Here is a 27,665-nt window from a genome sequence, read left to right as displayed (position 1 = left end):
TTTTTTTGTACGCCAGCATCTTGTCTCTATCTATACATTCCCTTGTATCTATGCTTTATTGGATACGGAGTAAACCCTCATTGTTATGGACCCTCATTGTTATGGACAGATCTACTGACCTTCGCCGCCAGGCCGGGCTGCCAACACCATCCCGGGCCCACACCACCTTCCCCCGCCGCTACCAGGCCGCACCTACTGGAACCACCGCTGGCCCATACAGCCTCCTCGGCCACACCTGCCACCACCGCCGACCCTTGCTTGCACTCCAGCCAGCCACCCGCGGGCCGCGACCAATGATTCTGCCGATCCTTGCCTCTCCCCCGGCCACCACCAGGCCGGGGCTGTCAACCCACCTGGATTCCAGGCCCAGTTCCAGACCGAGAGTCTGAAGAAGGGTCTCGAGCCGAAATGTCACCTTTCCATATTTCTCCATAGATGCTGCCTGACCCGCTGAGTTTCTCCAGCACATCGTGTCCTTTCGTATACTAACCAGAATCTGCAGTTCTTTATTTCTACAATGACACTCTATTATTCAATAATCCCGTACTCAATTATAAGGGACAATCTGCAATAACGGACACCATTCTCTCCCCCCACCCCCCCCCCACGTGGTTTGTTATAATGAGGGTTTACACTCAGAATAAGTTTCAATTGCCGAGGCATCCAGCCAATGCATCAGCTTTAAATAAACACTGCTAATTCTTTTCCTGTTGAGATTACCTGCTTCAAATCTCCGACAACATGCTGCTCTTCCAGCTGCCATTTCCCCTTCTCACATTTGGCGTTATATAAATATATATATATAATAATAATAATAATTATATATATATATATATATATACACATACACACACACATATAATATATATATATATACACACACACACACACATATATATATATATATATATATACACACGCACACATATATATATATATATATATATATATATATATACACAGATTATAATATTAAAAATGTGTGACGTGCTTGCCGACAGAATCAAAGTGTCAGAGAGTAAATAGAAATGGAATACCTCTCATTATGGGAACCACGCAATTCAAAATGTTCTCATTAAAAGAATACACAGTTCAGTAAAATCACTGATGGGAACAGCAAACAAAAGATCATCACACTTATCTTCTACTTAAAATAAACTAATCTAATTAAGAAGCAGATCATCTGGTTTCTGCAACAGAACAAACATATTTTTAAACCGCCAGTAAGTACATAACAGAAGCCAAGGAAAAGAATAGTTGATAAATCTCACAGTTCAGTATCTCCAATCATAACTCTTCCATCATCGTTTCCAGATGTATTTTAAACAACTCCATAATCCTTGCCTCAGCTACCATAATTCAATTGTTTTTTTAAAAATATACTGAAGTAACCTCAGATATGTCTTGGATTAACTTTTATTTTGTTTGTTCTCTCTTTGCATTCCTGACCTGTTGTGATAATCTGGTTTTACTTTATATTCATGAATATTTATGTGTTATTTTTTTAAATCTCTCTTATTCTACTTCCTTCTGTGTCCATCTCTTTTCAAACACTGGTGAAAAACATGAACTCTACGCTTGGAAGCTAAATGGTCATTCTCTGATTGAAGGATGAAATATTTGAAACACTTGGCACAACAGTGTGATGAATTATATCAATCTGAAACATTATCCTTTTATTTTTCTTCCACGTGTACCCAGCTGAGCTTTCCCTGCATTTCCCAGTGTTACCTTGGCATCACACTCCATTAATCTACTTAAATCAAATGATAATTTGTCACTTCCATCAACCCCGCTTATAATACTGCCTAGTATTGTGTCATCAGCATACTTTGGATATGCATCTTTCAATCCCACCTGGTGCATGTACTGGTAGTATGGCAACATTTAAGAAACATTTGGACAGGTCCATTCATGGATAGAATTGGTTTGGAGGGATATGGGCCAAATGCAGGCAGGTGGGACTAGTTTGGAAGTGGCGTGTTGGTCGGCGTGGGCGTGTTGGACCAAAGGGCCTGTTTCCATGCTGTATGACTCTATGACACATTCTCCATAAGGTGGGGTACCGTCCGATTCACCTCCATCCAATTGTGGACATTGAACTTTGTTTCTGGAAATGTAAGCGCTGCCATGCGAATAACAGTATTCTGTACCGTCCCCTTTGCTCTACCTCTTGTACTTGAGTTTGACTTGATTGTATTTATGTATGGTGTTATCTGACCTGATTGCATAGCATGCAAAGCTATGCTGTCCTTCGGTACCCATGACAATAATAAAAAAACGTAATCTTAACCTAAAACAAAACGCAACGTTAATCAGTTAACAATATGTCCAAGCTCTCAGTGGAGCATTACAGGTTATCTTTCAGGTAGACATAAAACAGGACAGCACGGTGGTGCAGTGGTAGAGTTGTTGCCTTACAGCGCCAGAGACCCGGGTTCGATCCAGAGTACAGGTGCTGTCCGTATGGATTTGTACATTCTCCCTGTAATCGCATGGGTTTTCTCCGGGTCCAAAGGACAGGTGTGTAGGTTTGTAGGTTAATTCGCTTTGCTAAAAATTGCAAATTATCCCTAGTGTGTACAATATTGTTCGTGTACGGGGTGATCGCTGGCCTGTTCCAATGCTGTATCTCTAAAGTCTAACTCTTGCTCTTGAAGCTGGCTGTGATTTCCTCAGTTGACCATGCTATGAAGGGTGAGAAAGTAAATTTGCAACGCAAAAACAAATTCTTCAATCGTATCACAAAATTACTGCTCCATCAATCAGAAATGAATTATCGCAGCAGCAAATGGGATAATAAAAATCTACAACTCTCCCCCATTAATCTGAAATTGACAGAATATTAGGTTGAAGTAGGAATGAACTTTAATTGTCATTGCCTGTAACTCATTTTCACCTAGCCCACAGCTAACAATGGCCCGCTTCCTTTATCATTGGTACGTTTTTGCATATCTTTCATTTATTTGTTCTATATCTCTCTATATCACCGTCTATATCTCTTGTTTCACTTTCCCCTCTCACTCTCAGTCTGAAGAAGGGTCTCGACCTGAAACATCACCTATTCCTTTTCAGCAGAGATGCTGTCTGACCTGCTGAGTTAATCCAGTTTTCTTTGTCTATCTTCGGTTTAAACCAGCATCTGCAGTTCCTTCCTACACATGATCATTTCAATTACAAAACAGTGGCGAAGCTGAAAGGTCCCTTCCTTGTTTCACCTGAGAGAGCAAATGGACTACCCTTTTGATGTCTCATCTGAAAAATAACCTATCAGATAGTGTAGTGTGCTCTCTACGCTCCACTGAAGTGTCAACCTGGATTACAAGTGCACTAAGTGAGTCTTAAACTATGAGCTTCTAGCTCAGTTTTTAGTTAGAGATAAGCGTTACTTTAGAGATAAAGCATGGAGTTAGGTCTTTCGGCCCACCATGCCCACGCTGACCATCGAAGACCCATTCTTACTGGTTCTATGTTATCCCGCTTTCTTGTCCACTCCTTACGCATTAGTGACAATTGTAGGAGGAAACTGGAACATCTGGGTGAAAACCCAATTGGTCACAGGGAGAACGTGCAAACTCCACACAGACAGCATCCAAGTTCAGATCTACCAGCTGAACCACTGTGCACCCTTATGAATGAACCACTTAAATGTTTAACTAAACAAATTCTCCTTGCTATCATCATGGCAGGGGGGGGGGAGTGAACAAAATAGACACTAAGCTGTTCAAGCAAGAACCTGCAAATCACCATTTCTGTTTGTGAGCTCTTTTAGCACTCGATACACTTTTGTGTCAGAAGCAGAATTTTTTATATTTACAATCAAATCCTCTCAACCCAATGCTGACTAGAATGTTCATAAGTGCATAAGTCAAAGGAGCAGAATTAGGCCATTTGGCCCATTGAGTCTACTCTCTCATTCAATCACGGCTGATCTACCTTTCCCTCTCAACCCCGCTCTCCTGCCTTCTCCCCATAACCCCTGACACCCTGACTAATCAAGGACCTATTAATTTCTGCCTTAAAAATACCCAATGATGGCCTCCACATTCGTCTGTGGCAATGAATTCCACAGATTTACCACTCTCCAACTAACGAACACAGATAAGGCGGCCGAGGGGGTCAACTTTTAGAGGTTTATAAAATCAGAGACAAGGTGGATGGATGGTCTTTTCCCCAGGACAGGGACATTTAAAACAGGTGGGCATATGTTTGAGGTGAGAGGCGAATGAATGATAGTCTCTTATCAAAGCCATTATTTCTGATAATTTATGCACCATTTTGGTTTCATTGCATTCAATAAATCTTCAAGGGAAGCTTAACTGCAAGTAAAAATTCATGGACATCCCATGGATATTCCAGTGACTGCAAACAAACTGGACCACCATCTGCTGTAGAAATGGTCCTCCAAGATAGTGCCAAAGCCAGGCGACTCTGCACGTGCTGGTCCCAGAAGTGGATCAGCTGACATACATTACAATCGCTCTGCTCGTCCAAATCCTCATTTCAACTGCAGCATTTCTTACACTAACTCTTTAATCGGATTTTACTCGACTGTATACTGGACTTCTGAGATAGAGCGCAGAAACAGGCCCTTCCACCCACCACTCCAACCCAAAACGTCACCCATTCCTTTCCTCCAGAGATGCTGCCCGTCCCGCTGAGTTACTCTAGCTTTTTGTATCTATCTTTGGTTTAAACCAGCATCTGCAGTTCCTTCCTACACATCTCCCAAACTGTGTCTGATCTCGTCTCCTCTGTCGATCTCCCCCTCACGGTCTCCAACCTTATCGTTCTCCAGCTCTATACGGCCCACTTCTATCTCCTCCCCAAAATCCACAAACAGGGCAGCCCCGGCAGACCCATTGTCTATGCCTACACCAAGAGTCATATAGTCATACAGCGTGGAAACAGGTCCCTCGGCCTAACTTGCCCACACTCACCAACATGTACCATCTACACTAGTCTCACCTTCCTGCGTGTGGCCCATATCCCTCTAAACCTGTTTTATCCATTTACCTTTCTGAATATTTCTTAAACGTTGCGATTGTACCTGCCTCAACTACCTCCTCTGGCAGCTCGTACCATACACCCACCTCTCTTTGTGTAAAAGGGAGGTGGCCTCTTCTGCCCAACTAAAAGGTCTGAAGTAAAATCTCAACCCAAAACGTCACCTATCTGTGTTCTCCAGAGATGCTGCCTGATCTGCTGAGTTACTCCAGCACTTTGTGTCCTTTTGGTATTAACCTGCACCTGCAGTTCTTTGTTTCGACTATGGTTCTTCATTGTTCGTGAAAAGTTTTCCTCAACCTTTTTGTTGTCACGTCCTTTGAGCTGTTCATTCCAGCTTAAAGACATTAAACATCCATAACATCATTCACCGAGGCAGGAAACCAAACTGACACAACTTGTCAACACCAAATGTTATATGAGGTGCTAAAACACAACTAACACAGAATAAAGTCTTTTTTGCTTTACGACGGGTTACAAAACAGCAAATCAAAATTGGTGACACGAGAGACTGCAGATGAGCAAAAATCGAAGTGCTGGAGCAACTCAGCAGGTCAGGCTAAGACTCTGCTTCCCCGCCCGAAATGTCGTCTGGCCATTTCCCTTGGGGCGACACAGTGGCGCAGCTGGTGGAGCTGCTGCCTCACAGCACCAGATACCCAGTTCAATCCTGACCTCAGGTCCTGTCTGTGTGGAGTTTGCATGGTAGGTTTCCTCCACGTTCTCCAGTTTTCCGCTCACACCCCAAAGATGTGCGAATTGGTAGGTTTATAAATGGCCGCTGCAAATTGCCCCTAGTGTGTATGAGAGTGGTAGAATATGAAGGGAATTGATGACGTTATACATAGATACATAGTCAATAGGTGCAGGAGTAGGCCATTTGGCCCTTCGACCAGCACTGCCATTCATTGTGATCATGGCTGATCATCCACAATCGGTACCCCGTTCCTGCCTTCTCCCCATACCCCTTGATTCCGCTAGCCCAAAGAGCTCTATCTAACTCTCTTTTGAATGCAACCAGTGAATCAGTGTCCACTGCCTTCTGAGGCAGAGAATTCCACAAATTCACAACTATCAGGGTGAAAAGTTTTTCCTCATCTCAATTCTAAATGGCCTACCCCTTATTCTTAAACTGTGGCCCCTGGTTCTGGACTTCCCCCAACATCGGGAACATGTTTCCTGCATCTAGCGTGTCCAATCCCTTAATAATTTTATATGTTTCTATAAGATCTCCACTCATCCTCCCAAATTCCAATGAATACAAGCCCAGTCGCTCCATTCTTTCATCATATGACAGTCCCGCCATCTGGGGAATTAACCTTGTGAACCTACACTTCACTCCCTCAATAGCAAGAATGTCCTTCCTCAAATTAGGAGACCAAAACTGCATACAATACTCCAGGTGTGGTCTCACCAGGGCCCTGTACAACTGCAGTAGGACTCTTTGCTACTCTACTCAACTCCTCTCATTATGAAGGCCAACAGGAGAAAATTTCCCAAAGTTAGGAACCAGGGGCCACAGTCTTAGAGTAAAGGTGAGGCCATTTAAAACTGAGGTGAGAAGGAACTTTTTCACCCAGAGTTGTGAATTTGTGGAATTCTCTGTTACAGAGGGCAGTGGAGGCCAAATCACTGGATGGATTTAAGAGAGAGTTAGATAGAGCTCTAGGGGCTAGTGAAATCAAGGGATATGGGGAAAAGGCAGGCACGGGTTATTGATTGTGGACGATCAGCCATGATCACAATGAATGGCGGTGGTGGCTCGAAGGGCCGAATGGCCTCCTCCCGCACCCATTTTCTATGTTTCTAACATGCCATTAGCTTTCTTCACTGCCTGGTGTACCTGTATGCTTCCTTTCAGTGACTGATGTACGAGGCCTCCCAGGGTCTCTTTGTACTTCCACTTTTCTTAACTCTCCCGAGATGCTGCCTGACCTGCTGAGTTACTCCAGCATTTTGTGAATAAATCGATTTGTACCAGCATCTGCAGTTATTTTCTTATACCATTCAGATAATAATCTGCCTTCCCGTTCTTGCCACCAAAGTGGATAACCTCACATTATCCACATTATACTGCATCTGCCATGCATCTGCCCTCTCACACAACCTATCCAAGTCACTTTGCATCCTCATAGCATCCTCCTCACAGTTCACACTGCTACCCAGCTTTGTGTCATCTGCAAATTTGCTAATGTTACTTTTAATTCCTTCATCTAAATCATTAATGTATATTGCAAACAGCTGTGGTCCCAGCACAGAGCCTTGCGGTACCCCACTAGTCACTGCCTGCCATTCTGAAAGGGACCTGTTCATCCCTACTCTGTTTCCTGTCTGCCAACCAATTTTCTATCCATGTCAGTACCCTACCCCCAATACCATATGCTCTAATTTTGCCCACTAATCTCCTGTGTGGGACCTTATCAAAGGCTTTCTGAAAGTCCAAGTACACTACATCCACTGGCTCTCCCTTGTCCATTTTACTTGTTACATCCTCAAAAAATTCCAGAAGATTTGTCAAGCATGAGTTCCCCTTCGTAAATCCATGCTGACTCGGACCGATCCTGTTACTGCTATCCAAATGTTCCGCTATTGCATCTTTGATAATTGACTCCAGCATCTTCCCCACCACCGATGTAAGCCTAACTGGTCTATAATTCCCTGCTTTCTCTCTTCCTGCTTTCTTGAAAAGTGGGATAAAATTAGCTACCCTCCAATCCACAACAACTGATTCAGAATCTATAGAACATTGGAAAATGATCACCAATGCATCCACGATTTCTAGAGCCACCTCCTTGAGTACCCTGGGATGGAGACCATCAGGCCCTGGGGATTTGTCAGCCTTCAGTCCCATCAGTCCAGCCAACACCATTTCCTGACTAATGTGAATTTCCTTCAGTTCCTCTGTCACCCTAGGTCCTCTGTCCCCTAGTACATCTGGGAGATTGTTTGTGTCTTCCTTAGTGAAGCCAGAACCAAAGTATCAGTTCAACTCGTCTGCCATTTCCTTGTTCCCCATAATAAATTCACCTGTTTCTGTCTTCAAGGGACATTTGGCTGAACTAATCTTTTCCTTTTCACATACCTAAAGCTTTTACTATCCCCCTTTATATTCTTGGCTAGAATACTTCATCTTTTCTCACCAAATTGCCTTTTCAGTATGGAGAAAACAAAGTTGGATTTGTGCAGAATTTATGCAAGTGAATGGATAATGGTCAGTGTGGACTCAGTGGGTCAAAGGGCCTGATTCCATGCTGTATTTCTCGAACTCTGATGCTGCCTGTCCTACTAGTTCCTCCATTACTTTGTTTTTTTGCACCAAATCAAGGCTTAAAGTCAGATACAAGGAAGTATCTCCAATCTGTGTCACACATTTGGGGCTGCCCGGTGGCACAGTGGTAGAGTTGCTACCTTACAGTGTCGGAGACCCGGTTCAATCCTGACTACGGGTGCTGTCTGTGCCTTCTCTCCGTGACCGCGTGGGTTTTCCCTGGGTGCTCCGGTTTCCTCCCACCGACAGACTTGTAGGGTAATTGACTTTGATAAAGATTGTAATTTGTCCCTCGTGTGTAAGATAGTGCAGTATGAGGGGATTGTTGGTCAGTTTGGACTCAGTGGGCCGAGTGGCCTGTTTCTGTGCTGTATCTCTAAACTAATTTAAGCTTTTCAGTGTTTTTCTTGAAAGACCCTTCTTCAGGCTGATGAACAGTCAATATAAAACCCGAGAATGGTTCCCATGTGTTTTAGATTTAGCTATCTAATCAGTTAGCTTTGCATAAGAACATCCTATTTGCACATCTCAGAATAATATGTTCCTTTCAAACTGAAATCGAAGCAGTCAAGACTGATGCAGCAACAGAACAGCAATGAGTTATTGTAATTAAAAATCTTTTCTTGCTGAATATTTCATCAGGTTTCATAAAAGTGTTTTATCCTTTATCTGTACACAGTGGACAGGGAGATTTAGGGACAGTTGTTGTCAGGCAATGGAACCATCCTAACAACAATTAGAGAGCAGTCCTGTGCTACTATCTACCTCATTGGAAACCCTCGGACTGTCTTTGATCGGACTTTACTGCACTTTATCTTGCACTAAATGTAATTCACGTTATTCCCTTTATCAAGTATCCGTACACTGTGGATGGATCAATTGTAATCATGTATTGTCTTTCCACTGACTGGAAAGCACTCGACAAAGGTTTTTCACCGTACCTCAGTACACGCAACAATAAACTAAATAAAACAACAAAAAGCTTTTCACTGTACCTCGGTTCACAAGATGATAATAATAGTAATAATAAACTAAATTAATAAACTAATCTATGGATTTTAGATAGACACAAAATCCTGTAGTAACTCGGCGGGACAGGCAGCATCTCTGGAGAAAGGGAATGGATTTCAGATCAGGACCCTTCTGCAGACTCTTTGGGTCAGAACCCTTCTTCTGATCCATGATGTTGATCCACTTTCAAAACCATGGAAGATGCACGTTTAAATGTCACCTCTCACATCCAAGACCATCTGAAGGTAATTTACGGCCAATGAGGTTTTATTTTTCGAAGTGCATTCATTATTACATTTTGGAAAAAGCAGGAAACAGTAGAGAGACTAAGCTCGCACGCACAGATGGGCAGTAATGGCTAGATGATTTATATTTTTATGTTCATGTTCATCGATGTACAGGTCCATCACCAATTTTCTGGCACCCTTGGCTCCAGAGACTTGCTGTACTATCCATTTTGCCAGACGAACAGTCACAGTCTTGGGGGGGGGGGTAACTGAGAGACAGGCCTCCAAAGTCGGCCACGAGAATGGATCTGCCGGCTCTGGAGTTCCAGAGTCCCGGCCGCATGGGGGCAAATCTGACCTGCCGATCGGCGTGGAAGTCCCGATGAGGTCGAGATTGGATACCTCACCCAGCCTAGGCACCACATTTTATGAGGGACTCCCGGGGGTGTGGATTTTGTCCAGATTAAAGGAGGGGCCAGACCACCGGTTGCCGGAAAACCGATGGTGGACCAGCACAAATCTTGACCAGATATTGGAGAGCTTTCTCCTGCTCTTTTCAATGGAATGGTGCCATTGGGTCACCTGATACTATCCACTCATATTGTCCCCGGCTGAGGCAAAGAAACAAGTGAACAATGTGCCTTCAGCTGGTTGTGTCAGAATGATTGGAATGATCAGGCAACTGGTTAGGCAAGGTCACTCTGCACTGTTTAGGTTTATTATTGTCACGTGTACTGAAGTACAGTGCAAAGCATTATTTTTTTTGCATCCTATACAATCAGATCAGTAACTACTGCACATAAATACAATCAAATTTAAGTACAATAGGTAGAGCAAAGGGGAAGGAACGGAGTGTAGAATATTGTTTAGTTTAGTTTCGAGATGCAGCATGGAAACAGGCCCTTCGGTCCACTGAGTCCGCGCTGACCAAATACACCACTTCTACTCTACACAAGAGGGACAATTTACAGAAGCCAATTAACCTACAGATCAATAGACAATAGACAATAGGTGCAGGAGTAGGCCATTCGGCCCTTCGAGCCAGCACCGCCATTCAATGTGATCATGGCTGATCATTCTCAATCAGTACCCCGTTCCTGCTTTCTCCCCATACCCCCTGACTCCGCTATCCTTAAGAGCTCTATCTAGTTCTCTCTTGAATGTATTCAGAGAATTGGCCTCCACTGCCCTCCGAGGCAGAGAATTCCACAGATTCACAACTCTCTGACTAAAAAAGTTTTTCCTCATCTCTGTTCTAAATGGCCTACCCCTTATTCTTAAACTGTGGCCCCTGGTTCTGGACTCCCCCAACATTGGGAACATGTTTCCTGCCTCTAACATGTCCAGCCCCTTAAGATCTGTACGTCTTTGGAGTGTGGGAGGAAACCGGAGCACCCGAGAAAACCCACGAGGTCACAGGGAGAACCTACAAACTCCACACAGGCAGCACCCGTAATCAGGAGTGACCCCGGATCTCTGGCAACAACTATACCACTGCGCCACTGTGTTGCCTTCAGCATTGTGGCGCATCAGTACGTAATGGGGTAGATGTGAATCAGACAGTTCCCTCGCGTATGGAAGGAACGTTCATAAGCCTGGTAACTGAGGGAAGGAAGCTGTTCCCGAGTCTGGTAGTGCGCACTTTCAAGCTTGTGCCCGATGGGAGCAGGGAGAAGGAATGACCGGGGTGGGACAAGTCTTTCCACACCAGTTGTCAGGGTTCTCCAGCTTGGCTCCCCAAATTCACAAACAGAGAACAGTGAACTTCAACAGAGTTTAAAGACTCTGAGAAGCTCCACAATTTAAACCTGACAATGTATTGAATTAATGGTATCCCCGGTCTGATTAGAACATCTAATTATTTCAGACTGCAAGCAGAAGTAAAGAATACTAAAATCATTCTAGGTTAATGTTTTCCCACTTGCAAAGGACTACTCCAAAACAGATAATCCAGAAAGGCTCTGGATACAGTACTCTGGTCATTTTTATTATGTTAAAATCAGCCTTGCATTAATCGAGTGATTAATTTTTTATTTCGAAAGCTGCTGAGTTCCTTCCCTCCTCTCAAAAATTGAAAATCTTTTTAAAAACATCCGGTGCCAAAATATCTGTGTCTTCTTTTAACTTGTCTCCTCGACAACATTATCCACATGAGTGATGGACCACAGTGGCGGTCTTATGCCTGTCGTTGGTTTGCTGAATCCAAAATAAAGCAGGAAACCCCACTCCTGTGCCTGTGGTTCTCAGTGCAAGGTGTCCTTGGGAGCTGCATTCGTCTTCGACTCAGAGAACGCTGCACAGTTCAGCTGGCAGAAAGCCTTGCCTATTAATACTAATTAAATTACTTCTTAATGTTCATCTTAATTCTACAGAGGTGGGTTATCGAAAATTGGGCTTGGAGCCAAGAAGTAGATTTTACGCAGGGCCAGTGCAATTCATGTTTGCGGAAAGAATTAGTCAGGGGTAGTAAAATAAACTGCAGATGCTGGTTTGAATCAAAGGTAGACACAAAACGCTGGAGTAACTCAGCGGGTCAGGCAGCATCTCGGGAGAGAAGGAATGGGTGACGTTTCGGGTCGAGACCCAAAACGTCACCCATTCCTTCTCTCCCGAGGTGCTGCCTGACCCGCTGAGTTACTCCAGCATTTTTTGTCTACCCAAGATTTGTCAGGTTTGGGTGGTTGAATATTGGTCCCAGTGGTACACCCAAACCAGAGGAGGATCCATAAGATGCTACTGGACCACCACCGATTTTCCGGCATCCTTGGTTCCAGAGCCTTTTTGGATTATCCGTTTTGCCGGACCAACAAGAGGTCACCGCCTCCAAGAGCCGCCAGGGAGCCAAGATCTCGGCCCACAAAGTCAGCCTCGGAGGTTGGCTATGGGAACGGATCTGCTGGCTCTGGCTGGTGCCAGTTCTGGAGCCCCGGCCGCAGGGGGCTAATGTGACCCGCTGATCGGAGCGGAAGTCCCAATGAGGTCCAGAGCGGCCGCCTCACCCGGAGAAAACCCACGTGGTCCCAGGGAGAATGTACAAACTCCATACAGACAGCACCCGTGGTCGGGATCGAACGCGGGTCTCTAGCGCTGTAGGGCAGTAACTCTACCACTGTACCACCCCAATCCCCTTATGTAGAAACAAGGAAATACAAATGCTGGTTTACAAAAGAAGACACTGGAGTAACTCAGCGGGCCAGGCAGCATCTCTGGAGAAAAGGATGTGCAACATTTTGGGTTGGGAGAATCTGGAGAGGGGTCCTGACCTGAATCGTCATCTATCTGTGTCTTCCAGAGGTGCGGTCTGACCCACTGAGTTACTCCAGCACTTTCTGTCTTTTTCACACTCCATTATCACTGCTTTCTATAAACCATTATCACTGCTTTCTATAAACCATAGAAGTCGCTGTGCAGCGTGACTGTGAGCGTGCCTTCACTTAATTAAGGAATAAAATATGCAAAACTACCAGCAAGAATCATATTAGTTCCTTTCCTGAACAGAAGTGTATCACTGCATGCTATCCAGATTCAGCGATTGGAACTTACAAAACCCTATTCAACTCTGCTGTCACCATTGTCAATGCAGTTTGCTGATGGTTCTGATGCTCTTTACTGACACCAAATATCTGAGATTCAGAGAGAAGACAAATCAGCAGCAACACTGGCCCATCAGACAAGGTAACATAACACTGCATCCCTTCTTCATGTGCCCAGCATTTCAAGTCATAAAATATAAGGAATTGAAGATAAAGATAAGAAAAATGCAGTCAGTAAACAACACCCTGCTTGAAACTCTTTCAATTTGGCATAGCTGCTGCCTCACAGCGCCAGAGACCCGAGTTCGATCCTAACCTCAGGTGCCATCTGTGTGGAGTTTGCACACTCTCCCTGTGACTGCGCTGGCTTCTTTCAAGTACTCCGCTTTCCTCCCACATCTCGCAGACGTGCGGGTTAGTAGGTTAATCGGCCCTCTGTAAAATTGCCCCTCGTGTGTAGGGAATGGATGAGAAAGTGGGATAACATAGAACTAATACGAACGGGTGATCAATGGTCGAAATGGACTCGGTTTAGATTTGTTTAGTTTGTCATGTGTACCGAGGTACAGTGAAAAGCTTTTGTTGCGTGCTATACAGAGCGGAAGGACAATACATGATTACAATCGAGTCAGTCACAATGTACAGCTACGAGATAAGGGAATAATGTTTAGTGCAAGATAAAGCCAGTAAAATCTGATCAAGGATAATTTAAGTTGTGTAGAAAAATAACTGCAGATGCTGGTATAAATCGAAGGTATCACAAAATGCTGGAGTAACTCAACGGGTCAGGCAGCATCTCAGGAGAGAAGGAATGGGTGACATTTCGGGTCGAGACCCTTCTTCAGACTCAAGGATAGTTCAAGGGTCACCAATGAGGTAGATAGTAGTTCAGCACTGTTCTCTTGTTGCAGTAGAATGGTTCAGTTACCTGATAACAGCTGGAAAGAACCTGAATCTGGAGGTGTGCGTTTTCACACTTCTATACCTTTTGCCCGATGGGAGAGGGGAGAAAAGGGAGTGGGGCAGGGAGCTGCTGGACTTGCCGAGGCAACATGAGGTATACATGGAGTCAATGGAAGGGAGGTTGGTTTGAGTAATGGTCTAGGCTGTGTCCACAATTCACTGCTGAACGGTCCGTTTCCAAGCTGTATTTTCAATCAATCAATCTAAACCGGACAAAGTCTTTGAGACCTTAGAGATGCAGTGTAGAAACAGGCCCTTCAGCCCAACGAGTCCAAGCAACCAGTGATCACCCCATACATCAGCAATCCTACATTAGCACTATTCCACACACAAGGGACAATTTACAGATGCACAAATCTGTACATCTTTGAAGTGTGGGAGGAAAGCAGAGCACCCGGGGAGAACCCACACTGTCACAGGTAGAACGTACAAACTCCATACAGATATCACCCATAGTCAGGATCGAACCTATCGCCTCCAGTGCTGTAAGGCAGCAACTTTACTGCTGCACCACTGTGCCGCCTATAAGTCTAAGTTTTGTTTGGGGGGGGGAGAAGATACAAAGTGCTGGAGTTGCTCAGCGGTTCAGGCAACATCCCAAGAAAACATGGATAGGCGACGTTTCGGGTCGGGACCCTTCTTCACACTTTAGGAAGCTAACGTGCAATTGCATGGATAATTATAAATATTAATGGCATCAGATTTTAATCTGTGTAATGGAACTTGCAAGGAAGATAACAATATTTTTATTTGCCAACTGCCCAGCAAACATACTTCATAACGAGGTTTAATGTGTGAGCTACACACTAAAAATGGATAATGAATCATTGGTGATTAGGTAGTTTCCTAACATTAGCAATTCTATGACAATAAGTCAGGTTAGCTGAGTTATTTTCCAGTCTTGAAAAATTGTCAAGAACCACATCTCTCTGCACAGGAACCTAGGTTTGTAGAGTACACTGAGAGAGAGCCTGATGAAGGTCAGACTCGAAAAGTAGGTTGATTCATCAGTTTGAAGAAGGGTCTCGACCCAAAACGTCACCCATTCCTTCTCCCCTGAGATGCTGCCTGACCTGCTGAGTTACTCCAGCAATTTGTGAATAAATACCTTCGATTTGTACCAGCATCTGCAGTTATTTTCTTACACTACCTGTTGATTCATCAATAGGTAAAGTCATTTAGAACAAAGAAAAATACAGTTCAAGGACAAGCCCTTTAGCCCACTTTGTCTGTGCTGAACGTGATGTCAAGCTAAACTGATCTCCCCTGCCAGCACGCGATCCATATTCCTCCATTCCTTGCATATCCATATGCCTATCTAAACGCCTTTTGAAGACCGCTATATCTGCCTCCACCACCACCTCTGGCAGCATGTTACAGGCACCCACCACCCTCTGTGTAAAACAAAAACTTGCCCCGCGCATCTGCTTTAAACTTTACCCCTTTCACCTTAAAGATAAACCCTCCAGTATTTGACATATCCATCTTAGGAAAAAGGTTGACTGAATGACTATCTATCTTTGCCTCTCATAATTTTATATAATTCTATCAGGTCTTCTCTCAACCTCCGACGTTCCAGGGTAAACAATCCAAGTTTGTCCAATCTCTCCTTGCAGTTGATACCCCCTAATCCAGGCAGCATTCTGGTCAACCTGCACCTTCTCGAAAGCTTCCACTTCCTTCCTATAATAGGGAAACCAGAAATGCATGCAATATTCCAAATGTAGCCGAACCAAAGTCTTATAGAGCTGCATCATTACTTCCTGACTGTGAAACTCAATGCCCTGACGAATGAAGGTGGCCATACCATGGGCATTTGCCCAGTATGTGGTGCAGGCTTAGGACTCTGCATTGAATCTGATGCAAGATGCAAGAAGCAGATATCCAGCACACTGACCAACAAAAATCCCCATTGAAATGAATGAGAGTCATTATCAGCTTAGAGAAAAATAAACAGTTCATTTGTTATTTGTTAGTTTCAATGTGTTTGTGTGCGGTGTGTGCGGTGTGTGTGTGGTGTGTGTGGTGTGCGCGTGTGTATGGTTTGTGCGCAAGCATTATTCTTCATCAGCTTTAATCTTCAGTTTTTGAAGAAGGGTTCCGACCCGAAACAATGCTTATCCATGTCCTCCAAAGGTGCTACCTTATCTGCTAAGTTACTCCAGCATTTAGGTTTTTTCCCCAATTTTTGTGACATTATCTTTTATTTCTGGCTGGCCCCCAGGAGATTCTGATTCTTTGCAAACATCAAAGATGTTTATCGTAAACAGCAGCTGTGACTGTGACAGTGATCTGGGGCGGCATGACCTCGGTGCTGCCCTGCTGTTCCATCAGTGCAGTCATCCATCTGCAGGTGAATCATGGTGCTGGGTCCCGCTGAACAACTGCGAGTGATTCCAAGAGGAAGTCTGTACCCTGGGACATTTCTCCTTCTCTCTCTGCTGCTGGTTTTTTTTCCAGATTTCATTCATTTTGTTCTAATTACCCCTTCTCCAGGCATACCTACCACTTCCATTCAACTGGGGTCTCCACCACTGTTCATCAACCTAAGATAGACACAACATGCTGGAGTAACTCAGCCGGACAGGCAGCATCTCTGGAGAGAAGGAATGGGTGACGTTTCGGGTCGAGACCCTTCTTCAGACTGGTTAGGGATAAGGGAAACAAGAGATATAGACGATGATGGAGAAAGATAAAGAACAATGAATGAACGGTACGCAAAAAAGTAACGATGATAAAGGAAACAGGCCATTGTTAGCTGTCTGTTGTGTGAAAACGACTTGGGTGGGGGTGGGATAGGGAGAGAGGGAATGCTGGGGCTACCTGAAGTGAGGGGAATCAAGATTCATACCACTGGGCTGTAAGCTGTCCAAGCGAAATATGAGATGCTGTTCCTCGTCAATCGACCTCTCCTCATCTCCGCCATAGCACAATAGAACATAGAACAGTACAGCATAGGAACAGGCCCTAAGGCCCACAATGCCCATGCCAAACATGCCAAGCTAAACTAATCTCTGCCTGTATGTGATCCATATCCATCCATTCCCTCCATGTGTCTATCTGAAAGCCTCATAAATCCACCTTGCCTTTCCTTTCAAAACACAAAGTGCTGGAGGAACTCAGCGGGTCAGGCAGCATCTGTGGAGGGAGTAGACAAATGATGTTTCGTGTCAGGACCCTCCTTCAGATTGGACTTCAAGTCTGAATATGGATCCCTACCCGAAATGTTGCCTGTCCATTTTCCTCCACAGATGCTGCCTGACCCGCAGAGTTCCTCTACCACTTGGTGTTTTGTTCAAGATTCAAGTTGCCTGTCTGCCGTTTCTTGTATCTTGCCTTTCTTTCCCTCTGTGATCCCTGACATTTTTGGCACCAGAGAAACCTTGAAAATCATCAACCTGAATCTCACCAAAGACGCTGCCCAACTCTGGAATATTTTCACCATTCTGTGTTTCTCTTACTGAGGACAATCAAAATATTGCTGAGAACATAGATTGCAATGAAGCATAACAAAGAAATAAAACATTTGCAATCAAACATCTGCAAAACTATTGAAATAGTTTCCCATAAATATAAATTATGCGCAGCCGAGAGACAGTGGCCCTTAACTCTTCATCAAAGAGAGAGTTAGATAGAGCTCTTAATGATAGTGGAGTCAGGGGGTACGGGGAGAGGGCAAGATCGGGGTACTGATTGTGGATGATCAGCCATGATCACATTGAATGGCGGTGCTGGATCGAAGGGCCGAATGGCCTACTCCTGCACCTATTGTCTATTGTCAATCGTAATGGGTATTCACAATTTTTATATTCGGATCAAAACTTCTGCCTCTAAACATAAATACAGCAATAAATGCCTTCTGGGTATTATCTGTTCCGTTCATCCACATCTGACATATTATATAATTTATGCATTTCATGGAGACACAAGGAACTGCAGATGCTGGAATCTTGGGCAAAACAAAAAAGTGCTGGAGGAACTCAGCGGGTCAGGCAGCATCTCTGGAGAGAACAGAAAGGGGACATTTCGGGTCAGGATTCTTCTTCTTTGACCTGACCCGAAACGTCGTACTTGCATAGGTGGCGGCGCCTATCGGCTGCGGCTCGCTGGCAGTCTGTTCGTCTTTTTTCCTTTTTTTGTTGTGTGTCGGTGTTGGGATGGTTTTTGTTTTTGTTTTTTGGCTGTGTATGTGTGGGGGGGGGGGGGTGGGGTGGGGGAAACCTTTCTTTTTTAGGTCTCTTCCTCGCGGCACGGGGCGCGGCTCGGCCGCGGGGTCTTCCATCGCCCGCGGGGCCTTCCATCGCCCGGTGCGGCTCGGCCGCTGGACTTAACAGTGCCCGGTGCGGCTCGGCCGCGGGGCCTTCCATCGCCCGGTACGGCCGGGGGACGGTTCAGCGCCGGGTGCGGCTCGGCCGCGGGGCCTTCCAACGCCCGGCGCGGCTCGGCCGCGGGACTTTACATCACTGGTGCGGCTCGGCCGCGGGGCCTTCCATCGCCCGGCGCGGCTCGGCCGCGGGACTTAGCTGCGCACGGTACGGCCGCGGGGCCTTCCATCGCCCGGCTCGGCCGCGGGATGTTTCAGCGCCCGGTGCGGCTCGGCCGCGGGGACTTGGGCGTGGGGAAGAGAGCGGAAGTTTTGTTGCCTCCATCACAGTGAGGGGGTGTTTGGAGTCACTGTGATGGATGTTTGTGTTGGGGTTATGTGTCTTGTGTTCTTTTTTTTTGTGTGATTGCTGGTAACGTAATTTCGTTCGGTACCTCGGTACCGAATGACAAATAAAGCTCTGTATTCTGTATTCTGTATTTATCGTTTGCTGAACCTTTCCAAACTACAGCTTATTTTGTTGCTATCTATAAAATCTAACATCAGGGCATCACCTATTTAGGCCAAAAATGAGGGAAGCTTTTTCACCACGATAAATGCAAGTCTTCTGAACACTTCTGAGGCAGTGAAATCAGAATCGTTGAATATTTGTGAAGGCCGAAATAGGTAGATTCTTGTAAAGCAATGGGTGACAGTTTACTGCTGATAAGACTAGAAGGTGAAATTGAAGTTATAATCAGATCGGCCATGATCTTATTTAATGGCAATTATTCACAAAATGTTGGAGTAACTCAGCAGGTCAGGCAGCATGTCAAGAGAGAAAGAATGGGTGACGTTTTGGGTCGAGACCCTTCTTCAGACATTTAATGGCAAAGTATACTTAAAGGAGATGAGTGGTCTACATCTACTCATAATCTGTATTTGCATTTGCATGTTTGCAAGAAATATGATCCAGTAGCTCCACCACATGGTCACATTCTGATCTACAACTCTTTGTCATCTGAGGACATTTGGAGTATAAGCAGATTAATTGCTATCCAATTTTAAATTCAGTCTGAAGAAGGGTCTTGACCTGAAACGTCGCCCATTCCTTCTCTCCAGAGATGCTGCCTGTCCTGTTGCGTTACTCCAGCATTTTGTGTCCATCTTGTACTTTTTCTTACTTATTTCCCAGAATTTAGTTTTTTTTATAGTTTTAGAGGTACGGTATTCAGCCCACCAAGTCCACACTGACACACCAGTTCTATCTATCCCACTCTCGCATCGATTCCCTGCACTCTTGGGGCAATTTACAGAAGTCCATTAACCTACAAACCCATGCCTGTCTTTGGGATTTGGGAAGAAATCCGAGCACCCGGAGAAAACCCAAACTCCGCACAGGCAGCACCCATAGTCAGGATTGAACCCAGGTCTCTGGCGCTGTAAGGCAACAACTATACCGCTCTGCCACCCACTATGTCCTTTGATTTCACATGTCTGAAGAAGGGTACCGGCCTGAAACTACATGTTCTCCACAGACACTGAGTTACTCTAGCACTTTGTGGCTTCTTTCGTAAACTGCATCTGCAGTTTCTTGTGTCTCCAAAATCTTTGGTGTTAGCTACAACTGGCAGTTCCACCGGGTGGCGCCACCAGCACTGGCTGCCTCACCAACAGTCTGTCTGTCCTTTATACTGTTTTTTATTATTTTGAGTATGTGTTAAAAGTATGTTTTAGTGTTTCTTGGTTTGTTTTATGTGGGGGGTGGGGGGAATTGGGGGATTTTTTTTTTCAAATCCCTTACCTCGACGGAGATGGGATTTTTCTCCGTGTCGTATCTCCGTCCCCTCTGCGGCCTAACATTGAGGAGTTGGCGGCCTTTCCTGGAGACCGGCCCGGCGCTTCAAGCCGCGGGGGCGGCGTGGAGTTTAACATCGTGGCGCTGCGATCCTTTGCTGAGGATCGACTGTGGAGAGCTGCAACCGCGGGGCCTGTGGACTTTAACACCGGGAAGCCCGTGGTCTCTGGTAAGAAGAGGCCGATTGGGGTGCTCCATGCTGCGGAGTTTGTCAACCGCCCCAACGCCGGAGTTTCGATCATTCCGATGCAAGGGCCTCGGATAGTCGGCAGCGGCGACTGCAGATGGTTCAACAGCCCCGACCGAGGGTGAACAAAGAGGAAGCTGATTGAACTTTATTACCTTCCATCACAGTGAGGATTGTGGAATCCGCTGTGGTGGATGTTTATGTTAAATTTTATTTTATGTGGCTGTGCGTCTTGTTGCTTTTTACAGTATGGCTGTATGGTAACTCAAATTTCACTGTACCTTAATTGGTACATGTGACAATTAAATTGAATCTTGAAAACCCAGACTTGCACACACAGCAGCATGAAGAAGAGGTCTGAATCCAAGTGATCGAGGGAAACCAGACATTGAGAAGAAATTTATTGGTAACTCAAAGCCACTTGAAAACACCTTTGATGACAGTTTCACTTTACAGATAACCAAGAGTGGACCTATTGAGTGGTATTTAGTTAGATTGTATTTGCTCTGATTTTTGTCTTTGCTTTATGCATATCTAGGTAATTTCCGACAAAGTCAGGCTGACGCCAGTGTAATAACTCAATTGGAGGCTATGGACCAGGTCAATACCCTTCTTCAGGTCAGTACCCTTCTTCACATTATCTGAACAAAAGTCCCAAGCCGAAACATCTCCATTCCCTCCACAGATATTACCTGACCCGCTGTGTTCCTCCAGCATTTTGCTTTTGCTCAAGATTTCAGCATCTGCAGTTTCTTACATCTCCATATAACTCAACTAGAATGCTTAGCTAGTTGTTGTCTAGTGTCAGTCTATCTTTAGCACTCATATACTAGGCCGAGTAACGACTGAAGTTTAGAACTGAGTTTAGAGATACATCACGGAAACAGGCCCTTTGGCCAAACCGAGTCCACCCCCACCATCGATCACCTATTCTCAATGGTTTTATGTTATCTCATTTTTGCATCCACTCTCCACGCAGTAGGAGCAATTTACAGAGGGCCAATTAACCGACAAACGCCCAGGTCTTTGAGATGTGCGAGGAAACCGGAACACCCGGAGGAAACCAATGCGGAAACCCAAAGGGAGAACGTGCAGATCCCGTACAGTTTGCACTCGAGCTCAGGATTAAACCCGGGTCTCTGGCACTACGGGGTAGCGACTCTAGCAAATATGCCACCCTTCTCCTGCTCTCAGCATAGAAACATAGAAAATACGTGCAGGTGTAGGCCATTTGGCCCTTTGAGCCTACACCACCATTCAATATGATCATGGCCGATCATCCAAAATCAGTACCCCATTCCTGCTTTTTCCCATATCCCTTGATTCCACTGGCCCCAAGAGCTAAATCTAATGCTCTCTTGAAAACACCAGGTGAATTGCCCTCCACTGTCTTCTGTGGCAGAGAATTCACAACTCTCTAGCTGAAAAGTTTTTCCTCATCTCAGTCCTAAATGGCCTACCCCTTATTCTTAAACCGAGACCCCTGGTTCTGGACTCCCCCAACGTTGGGAATTTTTTTCCTGCATCTAGCCTGTCCAATCCCTTAAGAATTTGATATGCTTCTATAAGATCCCCTCTCATCCTTCTAAATTCCAGTGAATACAAGCCCGGTCGGCCCATTCTTTCCTCATATGTCAGTCCCGCCATCCCGGGAATTAACCCGGTGAACCTACGCTAATCGATAATAGTCTGCCTTCTTGTTCTTGCCACCGAAGTGAATGGCCAACATTTATCCACATTATACTGCATCTGCCATGCATCTGCCCACTCACCCAACCTATTCAAGTCACCCTGCAGCCTCATAGCATCCTCCTCGCAGCTCACACTGCCACCCAGCTTTGTGTCATCTGCAAATCTGGATATGTCACATATAATTCCTTCGTCTAAATCAACTACCGGCTGCGGGAGCTTCGATCGCCCCGACATGGGAGCTTCGACCGCCGGCAGTGGGAGCTTCGATCGCCCCGACGGATGGTTCGATTGCCCTGACCGCAGGAAAATAAAGAGGAAGCAGATTGGACATTTTTGCCTTCCATCACAATGAGGAGTGTGCGGAATCCGTTGTGGTGGATATTTATGTTGTGTGTCTTGTTTCTTTTTTTTCGTATGGCTGTATGGTAATTCAAAATATCACTGTACCTTAATTGGTACATGTGACAATAAAAGACCTATGAAACCTTAATATATATTGTAAATAACTGGGATCCCAGCACCGAGCCTTACGGCACCCCACTAGTCACTGCCTGCCATTTTGAAAAGGACCTGTTAATTCCTACTCTTTGCTTCCTGTCTGTCAACCAGTTCTCTATCCAAAGTATTTATTCACAAAATGCTGGAGTAACTCAGCAGGTCAGGCAGCATCTCAGGAGAGAAGGAATGGGTGACGTTTCGGGTCGAGACCCTTCTTCAGACTGAAACGTCACCCATTCCTTCTCTCCTGAGATGCTGCCTGACCTGCTGAGTTACTCCAGCATTTTGTGAATAAAACCCTTCGGTTGTACCAGCATCTGCAGTTATTGTCTTATAGTTAGTTCTCTATCCATGTCAATACCCTACCCCCAATACCATGTGCTCTAATTTTGCACACTAATCTCTTGTGTAGGACCTTGTCAAAGGTTTTTTGAAAGTCCAGATACACTACATCCACTGGCTCTCTCTTATCCATTCTACTTGTAACATCCTCAAAAAATTCCAAAAGATTAGTCAAGCATGATTTCTTCATAAATCCATGCTGACTTTGACTGATCCTGTCACTGCTTTCCAAATGCACTGCTATATCTTAGTTATTAGCTTAGTGTAATTCAGAGAAATAGGGCATAAACGTGCTCTTTGGCCCACTGAGTCCATACCGACCAGTAATCACCCATACACTAGCTCTATCCCACACACTAGGGACAATTTACAGAAGCCAATTAACCTACAAACTTGCACGGCTTTGGGTTATGAGAGGAAACCTGAACACCCGGAATAAATCCACGTGGTTTCAGTGATAACGCTCAAATTCCACACAGACAGCACTCGAGGTCAGGATCGAACCAGGCTCTCTGGTGCTGTAAAGCAACAACTCTACCGCTGCACCACTGTGCCGTTCCTTAGCTGTTTCATTGTCCATCACCATTCACGACTAGTTTGTGACAGGAATGCAAAGCTCTGATTTAACCCCTTGGTTGTAAGATCTTCTAATTCTGTTATTATGCTGTTGGCACCAATGAAGCGTTGTGTTGCATTGTTACCAGTTTGGCAGCTTATTGGTTATGCAGTTGTAATGTTACAGATTTTATCTATATCTATATATATATATATATATATTGCGCAATTCAGTGGGTCAGACAGTTTCTCTGGAGGACATGGATCGGTGACATTACGGGTCGGGTCCCTTCTTCAAACTGAAGACTCAGACTGATGCATATATTAATTGTTTTTAAAAAAGGAACAATTACTGACCTGCAAATCGTTTGTAGCTTTCATAATCTTTGGAACATGGTACTTCGAAAAACTTCCCTTCCAAGATATCCGTCTGGCGAGCAAACACTTCTTTGAAGTCATCCCCGTGCAGATAATCCCAAAGTAAAACTATACAGACAACAGATAGTGTAACTGATAATGCAACTGTGAACAACTTCTGCCAGGTTGCATGCTTGAATTTGTTCTTTTTCATGCTGCAAGTAAAATAGAAATATGAACCTATCAATAATTTGTTCTAGACAACTTGGAAATTAGTACGATTATCAACTATGCATAATGAATTCTATTAGCAACACAAAACACTAAATTGCTTTTCAAGAGACGATACCACTCAAAATACCAAATTGCTTTCAACTTAACATTGCACCAGAAGAACAGCTTCTGCAATTGCCAAACAGATAATGCTTACATTATAATATCAATTTTATGCCAATTATTTGGAAACATATCATTGCTTTTGGAGCAAGGTAATATAATTTGACTAAACAACTCAACATTAACCCTTTCAAGGTGACAAAATGTTCATTATTCTTCACAGGAATAATACCAAACACTGCAAATGCGAATGCCACAGACACCAAACGGTTCAACAAACTCATCAGGAAGGCTGGCTCTGTCCTGGGGGGGAGTTGGATTCATGGGAGGTGGTCTTGGAGGGGAGGATGCTCCGTAAACTGCAGTGCATCCTGGACAATACAGCTCACCCCCTCCATGACACACCGGTCAACCTGAGGAGTACCTTCAACAACAGGCTGGTTCAACCAAGATGCAGGACAGAACGCCACAGGAGATCCTTCTTCCCTGTGGCTATCAAACTGTACAACTCCTCCCCTTTCCGTCGTGGGGTAGACTGAGACTGACTCCCACCCTCCCCAATCTTTGCATGTCCCCAAAGCCTTTCCACTCATCACTTTAATTTCATGTTTTATGTATTTTGTGTTTTTATGACTGTTGGCAGATCAATTTCCATTCTGGGATAAATAAAGTTCTATCGCATCGTATAATATCGTATATGTGAGGAATTACAAGTCACGATAGTCACGTTTGCTCAGTGGTAATAGTTAAGGAATACCTTAAATAAATAAAAATGATTAAGTCAAGAGGGAGGTTGGAGCCTTGAATGATCAGCCGTGATGGAGCAATTAAGGGATGATTAAAATCTCAAAACCAAAGGAATGCAAAGGGTTAACGAAACTGAGATTATAAAGGAAAACACAAAGTACTGGAGGAACTCAGAAGGTCAGGCAGCATCTCTGGAGGAACGGACAAGCAGCGTTTCAGGTCAGGATCCTTCTTTAGACTAATACATTGTCTGTCCATTCCCTCCACAGCTACTACCTGACCTGCTGAGTTACTGCAGCACTTTGCATTTTGTTCCCATTTCCAATATCCACAGTTCCTCGTGTCTCCAGAAGATTACAGAGTTGGGGAAACCCAAGGCTAGAGAGAGATTTGAAACCAACAATCACCAGTGGCCATGGTTATGAAAAGATTGTGGGAAAGTGGAGATGGAAAATGGTTTAACATTGGAGGGTGTAGATGGATGGGATGACAAAGGTACTTTTGTGGGAATAAATAGGGAACTGAGAAGAAGAAATGAAATAGTTGAGAATGGAAAGGATGGGGTTGGGGAAAGAAAAGGAAGACAAGAAAAGGAGACAGATGAGAAGAGAAAGGGAGAGGCCCATTCAAGTCTTTCATTGTCATTTGTCCCAGATAGAACAATGACATTCTTATTTGCAGCAGCACAACTGAATATGTAAACATGGTACTCTGTAAACAATATAGTAAAACAAGAAAAAAAAAGTTCAGTGTGTGTGTAAAGGTATAAATATATACACATATACACATAAAAACAAACAAACAATAGTAGTGCAAAGAAACAAAACCAATGCCCCCAAGGCAATGTAGTTCAGAGCTTAGGAGGTTGTAGTGTTTAACAGCCTGATAGCTGTAGGGAAGATGCTGTTCCTCAACCTGCACCATTCAGAACGATAAGTGAGATGAAGGAGGCCATCGTCATTTTACAAGCACTCCTTAGTTGTATCCAGTCAGTATTAAACCAGAAGATAGTGAAGACTGGGATTAACACGAGAACTCTCAAATCTAAGTCTGCAGAGATACTGGGTAGCCAGAAGGTGAAAGATCAGGTTTTTGTATTTCAGAATCCTGGCTTGAAGACTGCCTTCAGCCACATGACCCCTCAGTCAAAACTGGAGAGTCTCACAGCCAGCAGTCTTCCAGGTAACAATCTCCCATGAAACTTTTTGACCCTGAGAGGAATTAGGGGAGAAACATGATCAAAATGGGTCATCCCCAGTTGGAAAGAAACAGCATGTAATCTCCATTCAGTGCACCCACCACATCGAAAAAAACATTAAATCATTTATTGTAAAGCAAACATTCCTACATTTTTGAAAGATAACACCCAATAGAAGATTGGGAACGTGGAAATGGTCAGTCAAGGAAAAATTATTCTAATCTTTATTTTCATCGTTAGCGATATTTAAAGGAAACTAATTGAAATGTTTTCCTTTACGTCAGTTAAAAATATGATTGTTCATAGTATATAAGACCATTATTAACCTGTAGATAGTTTTATAAAGTTGAGCTAAAGTATACTTTATTTCCACACATGTAGCCAACACCAAGTGAAACAAAACATGAACATCAATCTTTTCATGTTGGAGTTATTGGTACCATTATGGCGAGTCCGAAACTTGTTGGTTGTAGACGAAGTTTATTGCAGCCGCAATACACGAATACAGAGTTAAACAACAAGGTACAGGACAACCAATACAAACTTACTGTCTTCCTTGAAGACTTCGCCGAACTGACTAAAACGGGCGCCAAACGCGCACATGACATCGCTGGCCAATCAGCGATGTCGTTCCCTGGACCAATCCCCATGGTCGCGTTCCCACGTGACCTCGCTGGCCAATCCGAGGGTTCGACGACCTGGACCATTCTCTATGGTCGCTACATGACCCCCCCCAGAACCCGAGGTGCGGAACCTAGCTGGGAGCCGGATTTCGCGACCATAACGAGTACGGAGAGGGACAGCCTGAACCACAGGAGCCGGAGGTTCCGGACTTGGTGGAACAGCAGAACGAGAGGTTCTGGAGGAACTACCGGCACGGGGGGTCCTGGAGGAACTGCCGAAACGGGGGGTCCTGGAGGTACTGTCGGAACGGGGGTTTCTGGACTGGGCGGAACTAACGGAGGTCGGCCTCTCCTAGGGGTTTGACCGACCAGGACTGGTTGATCCGGGTCCAAATGGGCAGGTTTGAGCCGGGACACCGAGACGAGTTCACTCTTGCCGCCCATGTCTAAGGTGAAAGTAGCCGTTCCCTTACGTAAAACCCGGAACGGCCCTTGATAGACCCTCTGCAACGGGGCGCGATGGGCATCTTTACGCAGAAAAACAAACTCACAGTCCTTCAGGGAAGACGGTTCATGTACCATGGGACACCCATGACGTGAAGTCGGCACTGGAGCCAGGGAGCCCACCCGTTCCCGGAGAGATGCTAACGCTGATGGGACTGTAGGGAGCAGGGCTGAAGGGTCCGGAAACAGATCTCCGGGTACTCGAAGTGTCGAGCCATATACTAGCTCTGCGGACGACGCACCGAGATCTGGCTTAGGAGCAGTCCGGATGCCCAAAAGAACCCAAGGGAGTTGGTCTACCCAGTCCGGGCCTTCAAGCCTTGCACTGAGGGACGCCTTAAGTTGGCGGTGGAACCTTTCTACGAGTCCATTTGCCTGGGGGTGATATGCAGTTGTGGGTTGTAACTTGGACCCGTACAGTTCCGCCAGCGCGGCCCAGAGGGACGAAGTGAACTG

The 27,665-nt window shown here is 44.9% G+C and overlaps 2 protein-coding genes across 2 annotated transcripts in view; one reads left to right on the top strand and one right to left on the bottom strand.

Moving 5' to 3' along the window:
• The window catches only part of LOC144594476 (hexosaminidase D-like), an 83,890-nt gene that overhangs the window by 14,018 nt on the left and 42,207 nt on the right, over positions 1 to 27,665 (top strand). The window lies entirely within an intron of this gene.
• ogfod3 (2-oxoglutarate and iron dependent oxygenase domain containing 3) overlaps positions 1 to 27,665 on the bottom strand; it is a 106,628-nt gene that overhangs the window by 73,715 nt on the left and 5,248 nt on the right. Inside the window, exon 2 of the mRNA XM_078401013.1 lies at positions 23,802 to 24,016. Within this exon, the coding sequence (XP_078257139.1) occupies positions 23,802 to 24,016 (215 nt within the window). The remainder of the gene's footprint in view (positions 1 to 23,801; positions 24,017 to 27,665) is intronic.

Source organism: Rhinoraja longicauda, chromosome 6 (genome assembly GCF_053455715.1).
Source record: "Rhinoraja longicauda isolate Sanriku21f chromosome 6, sRhiLon1.1, whole genome shotgun sequence".
NCBI classification, from domain to species: Eukaryota; Metazoa; Chordata; class Chondrichthyes; order Rajiformes; family Arhynchobatidae; genus Rhinoraja; species Rhinoraja longicauda.
The sequence above is the reverse complement of the archived record's forward strand: the minus strand, read 5'-3'. Positions and strand labels throughout refer to the sequence as shown.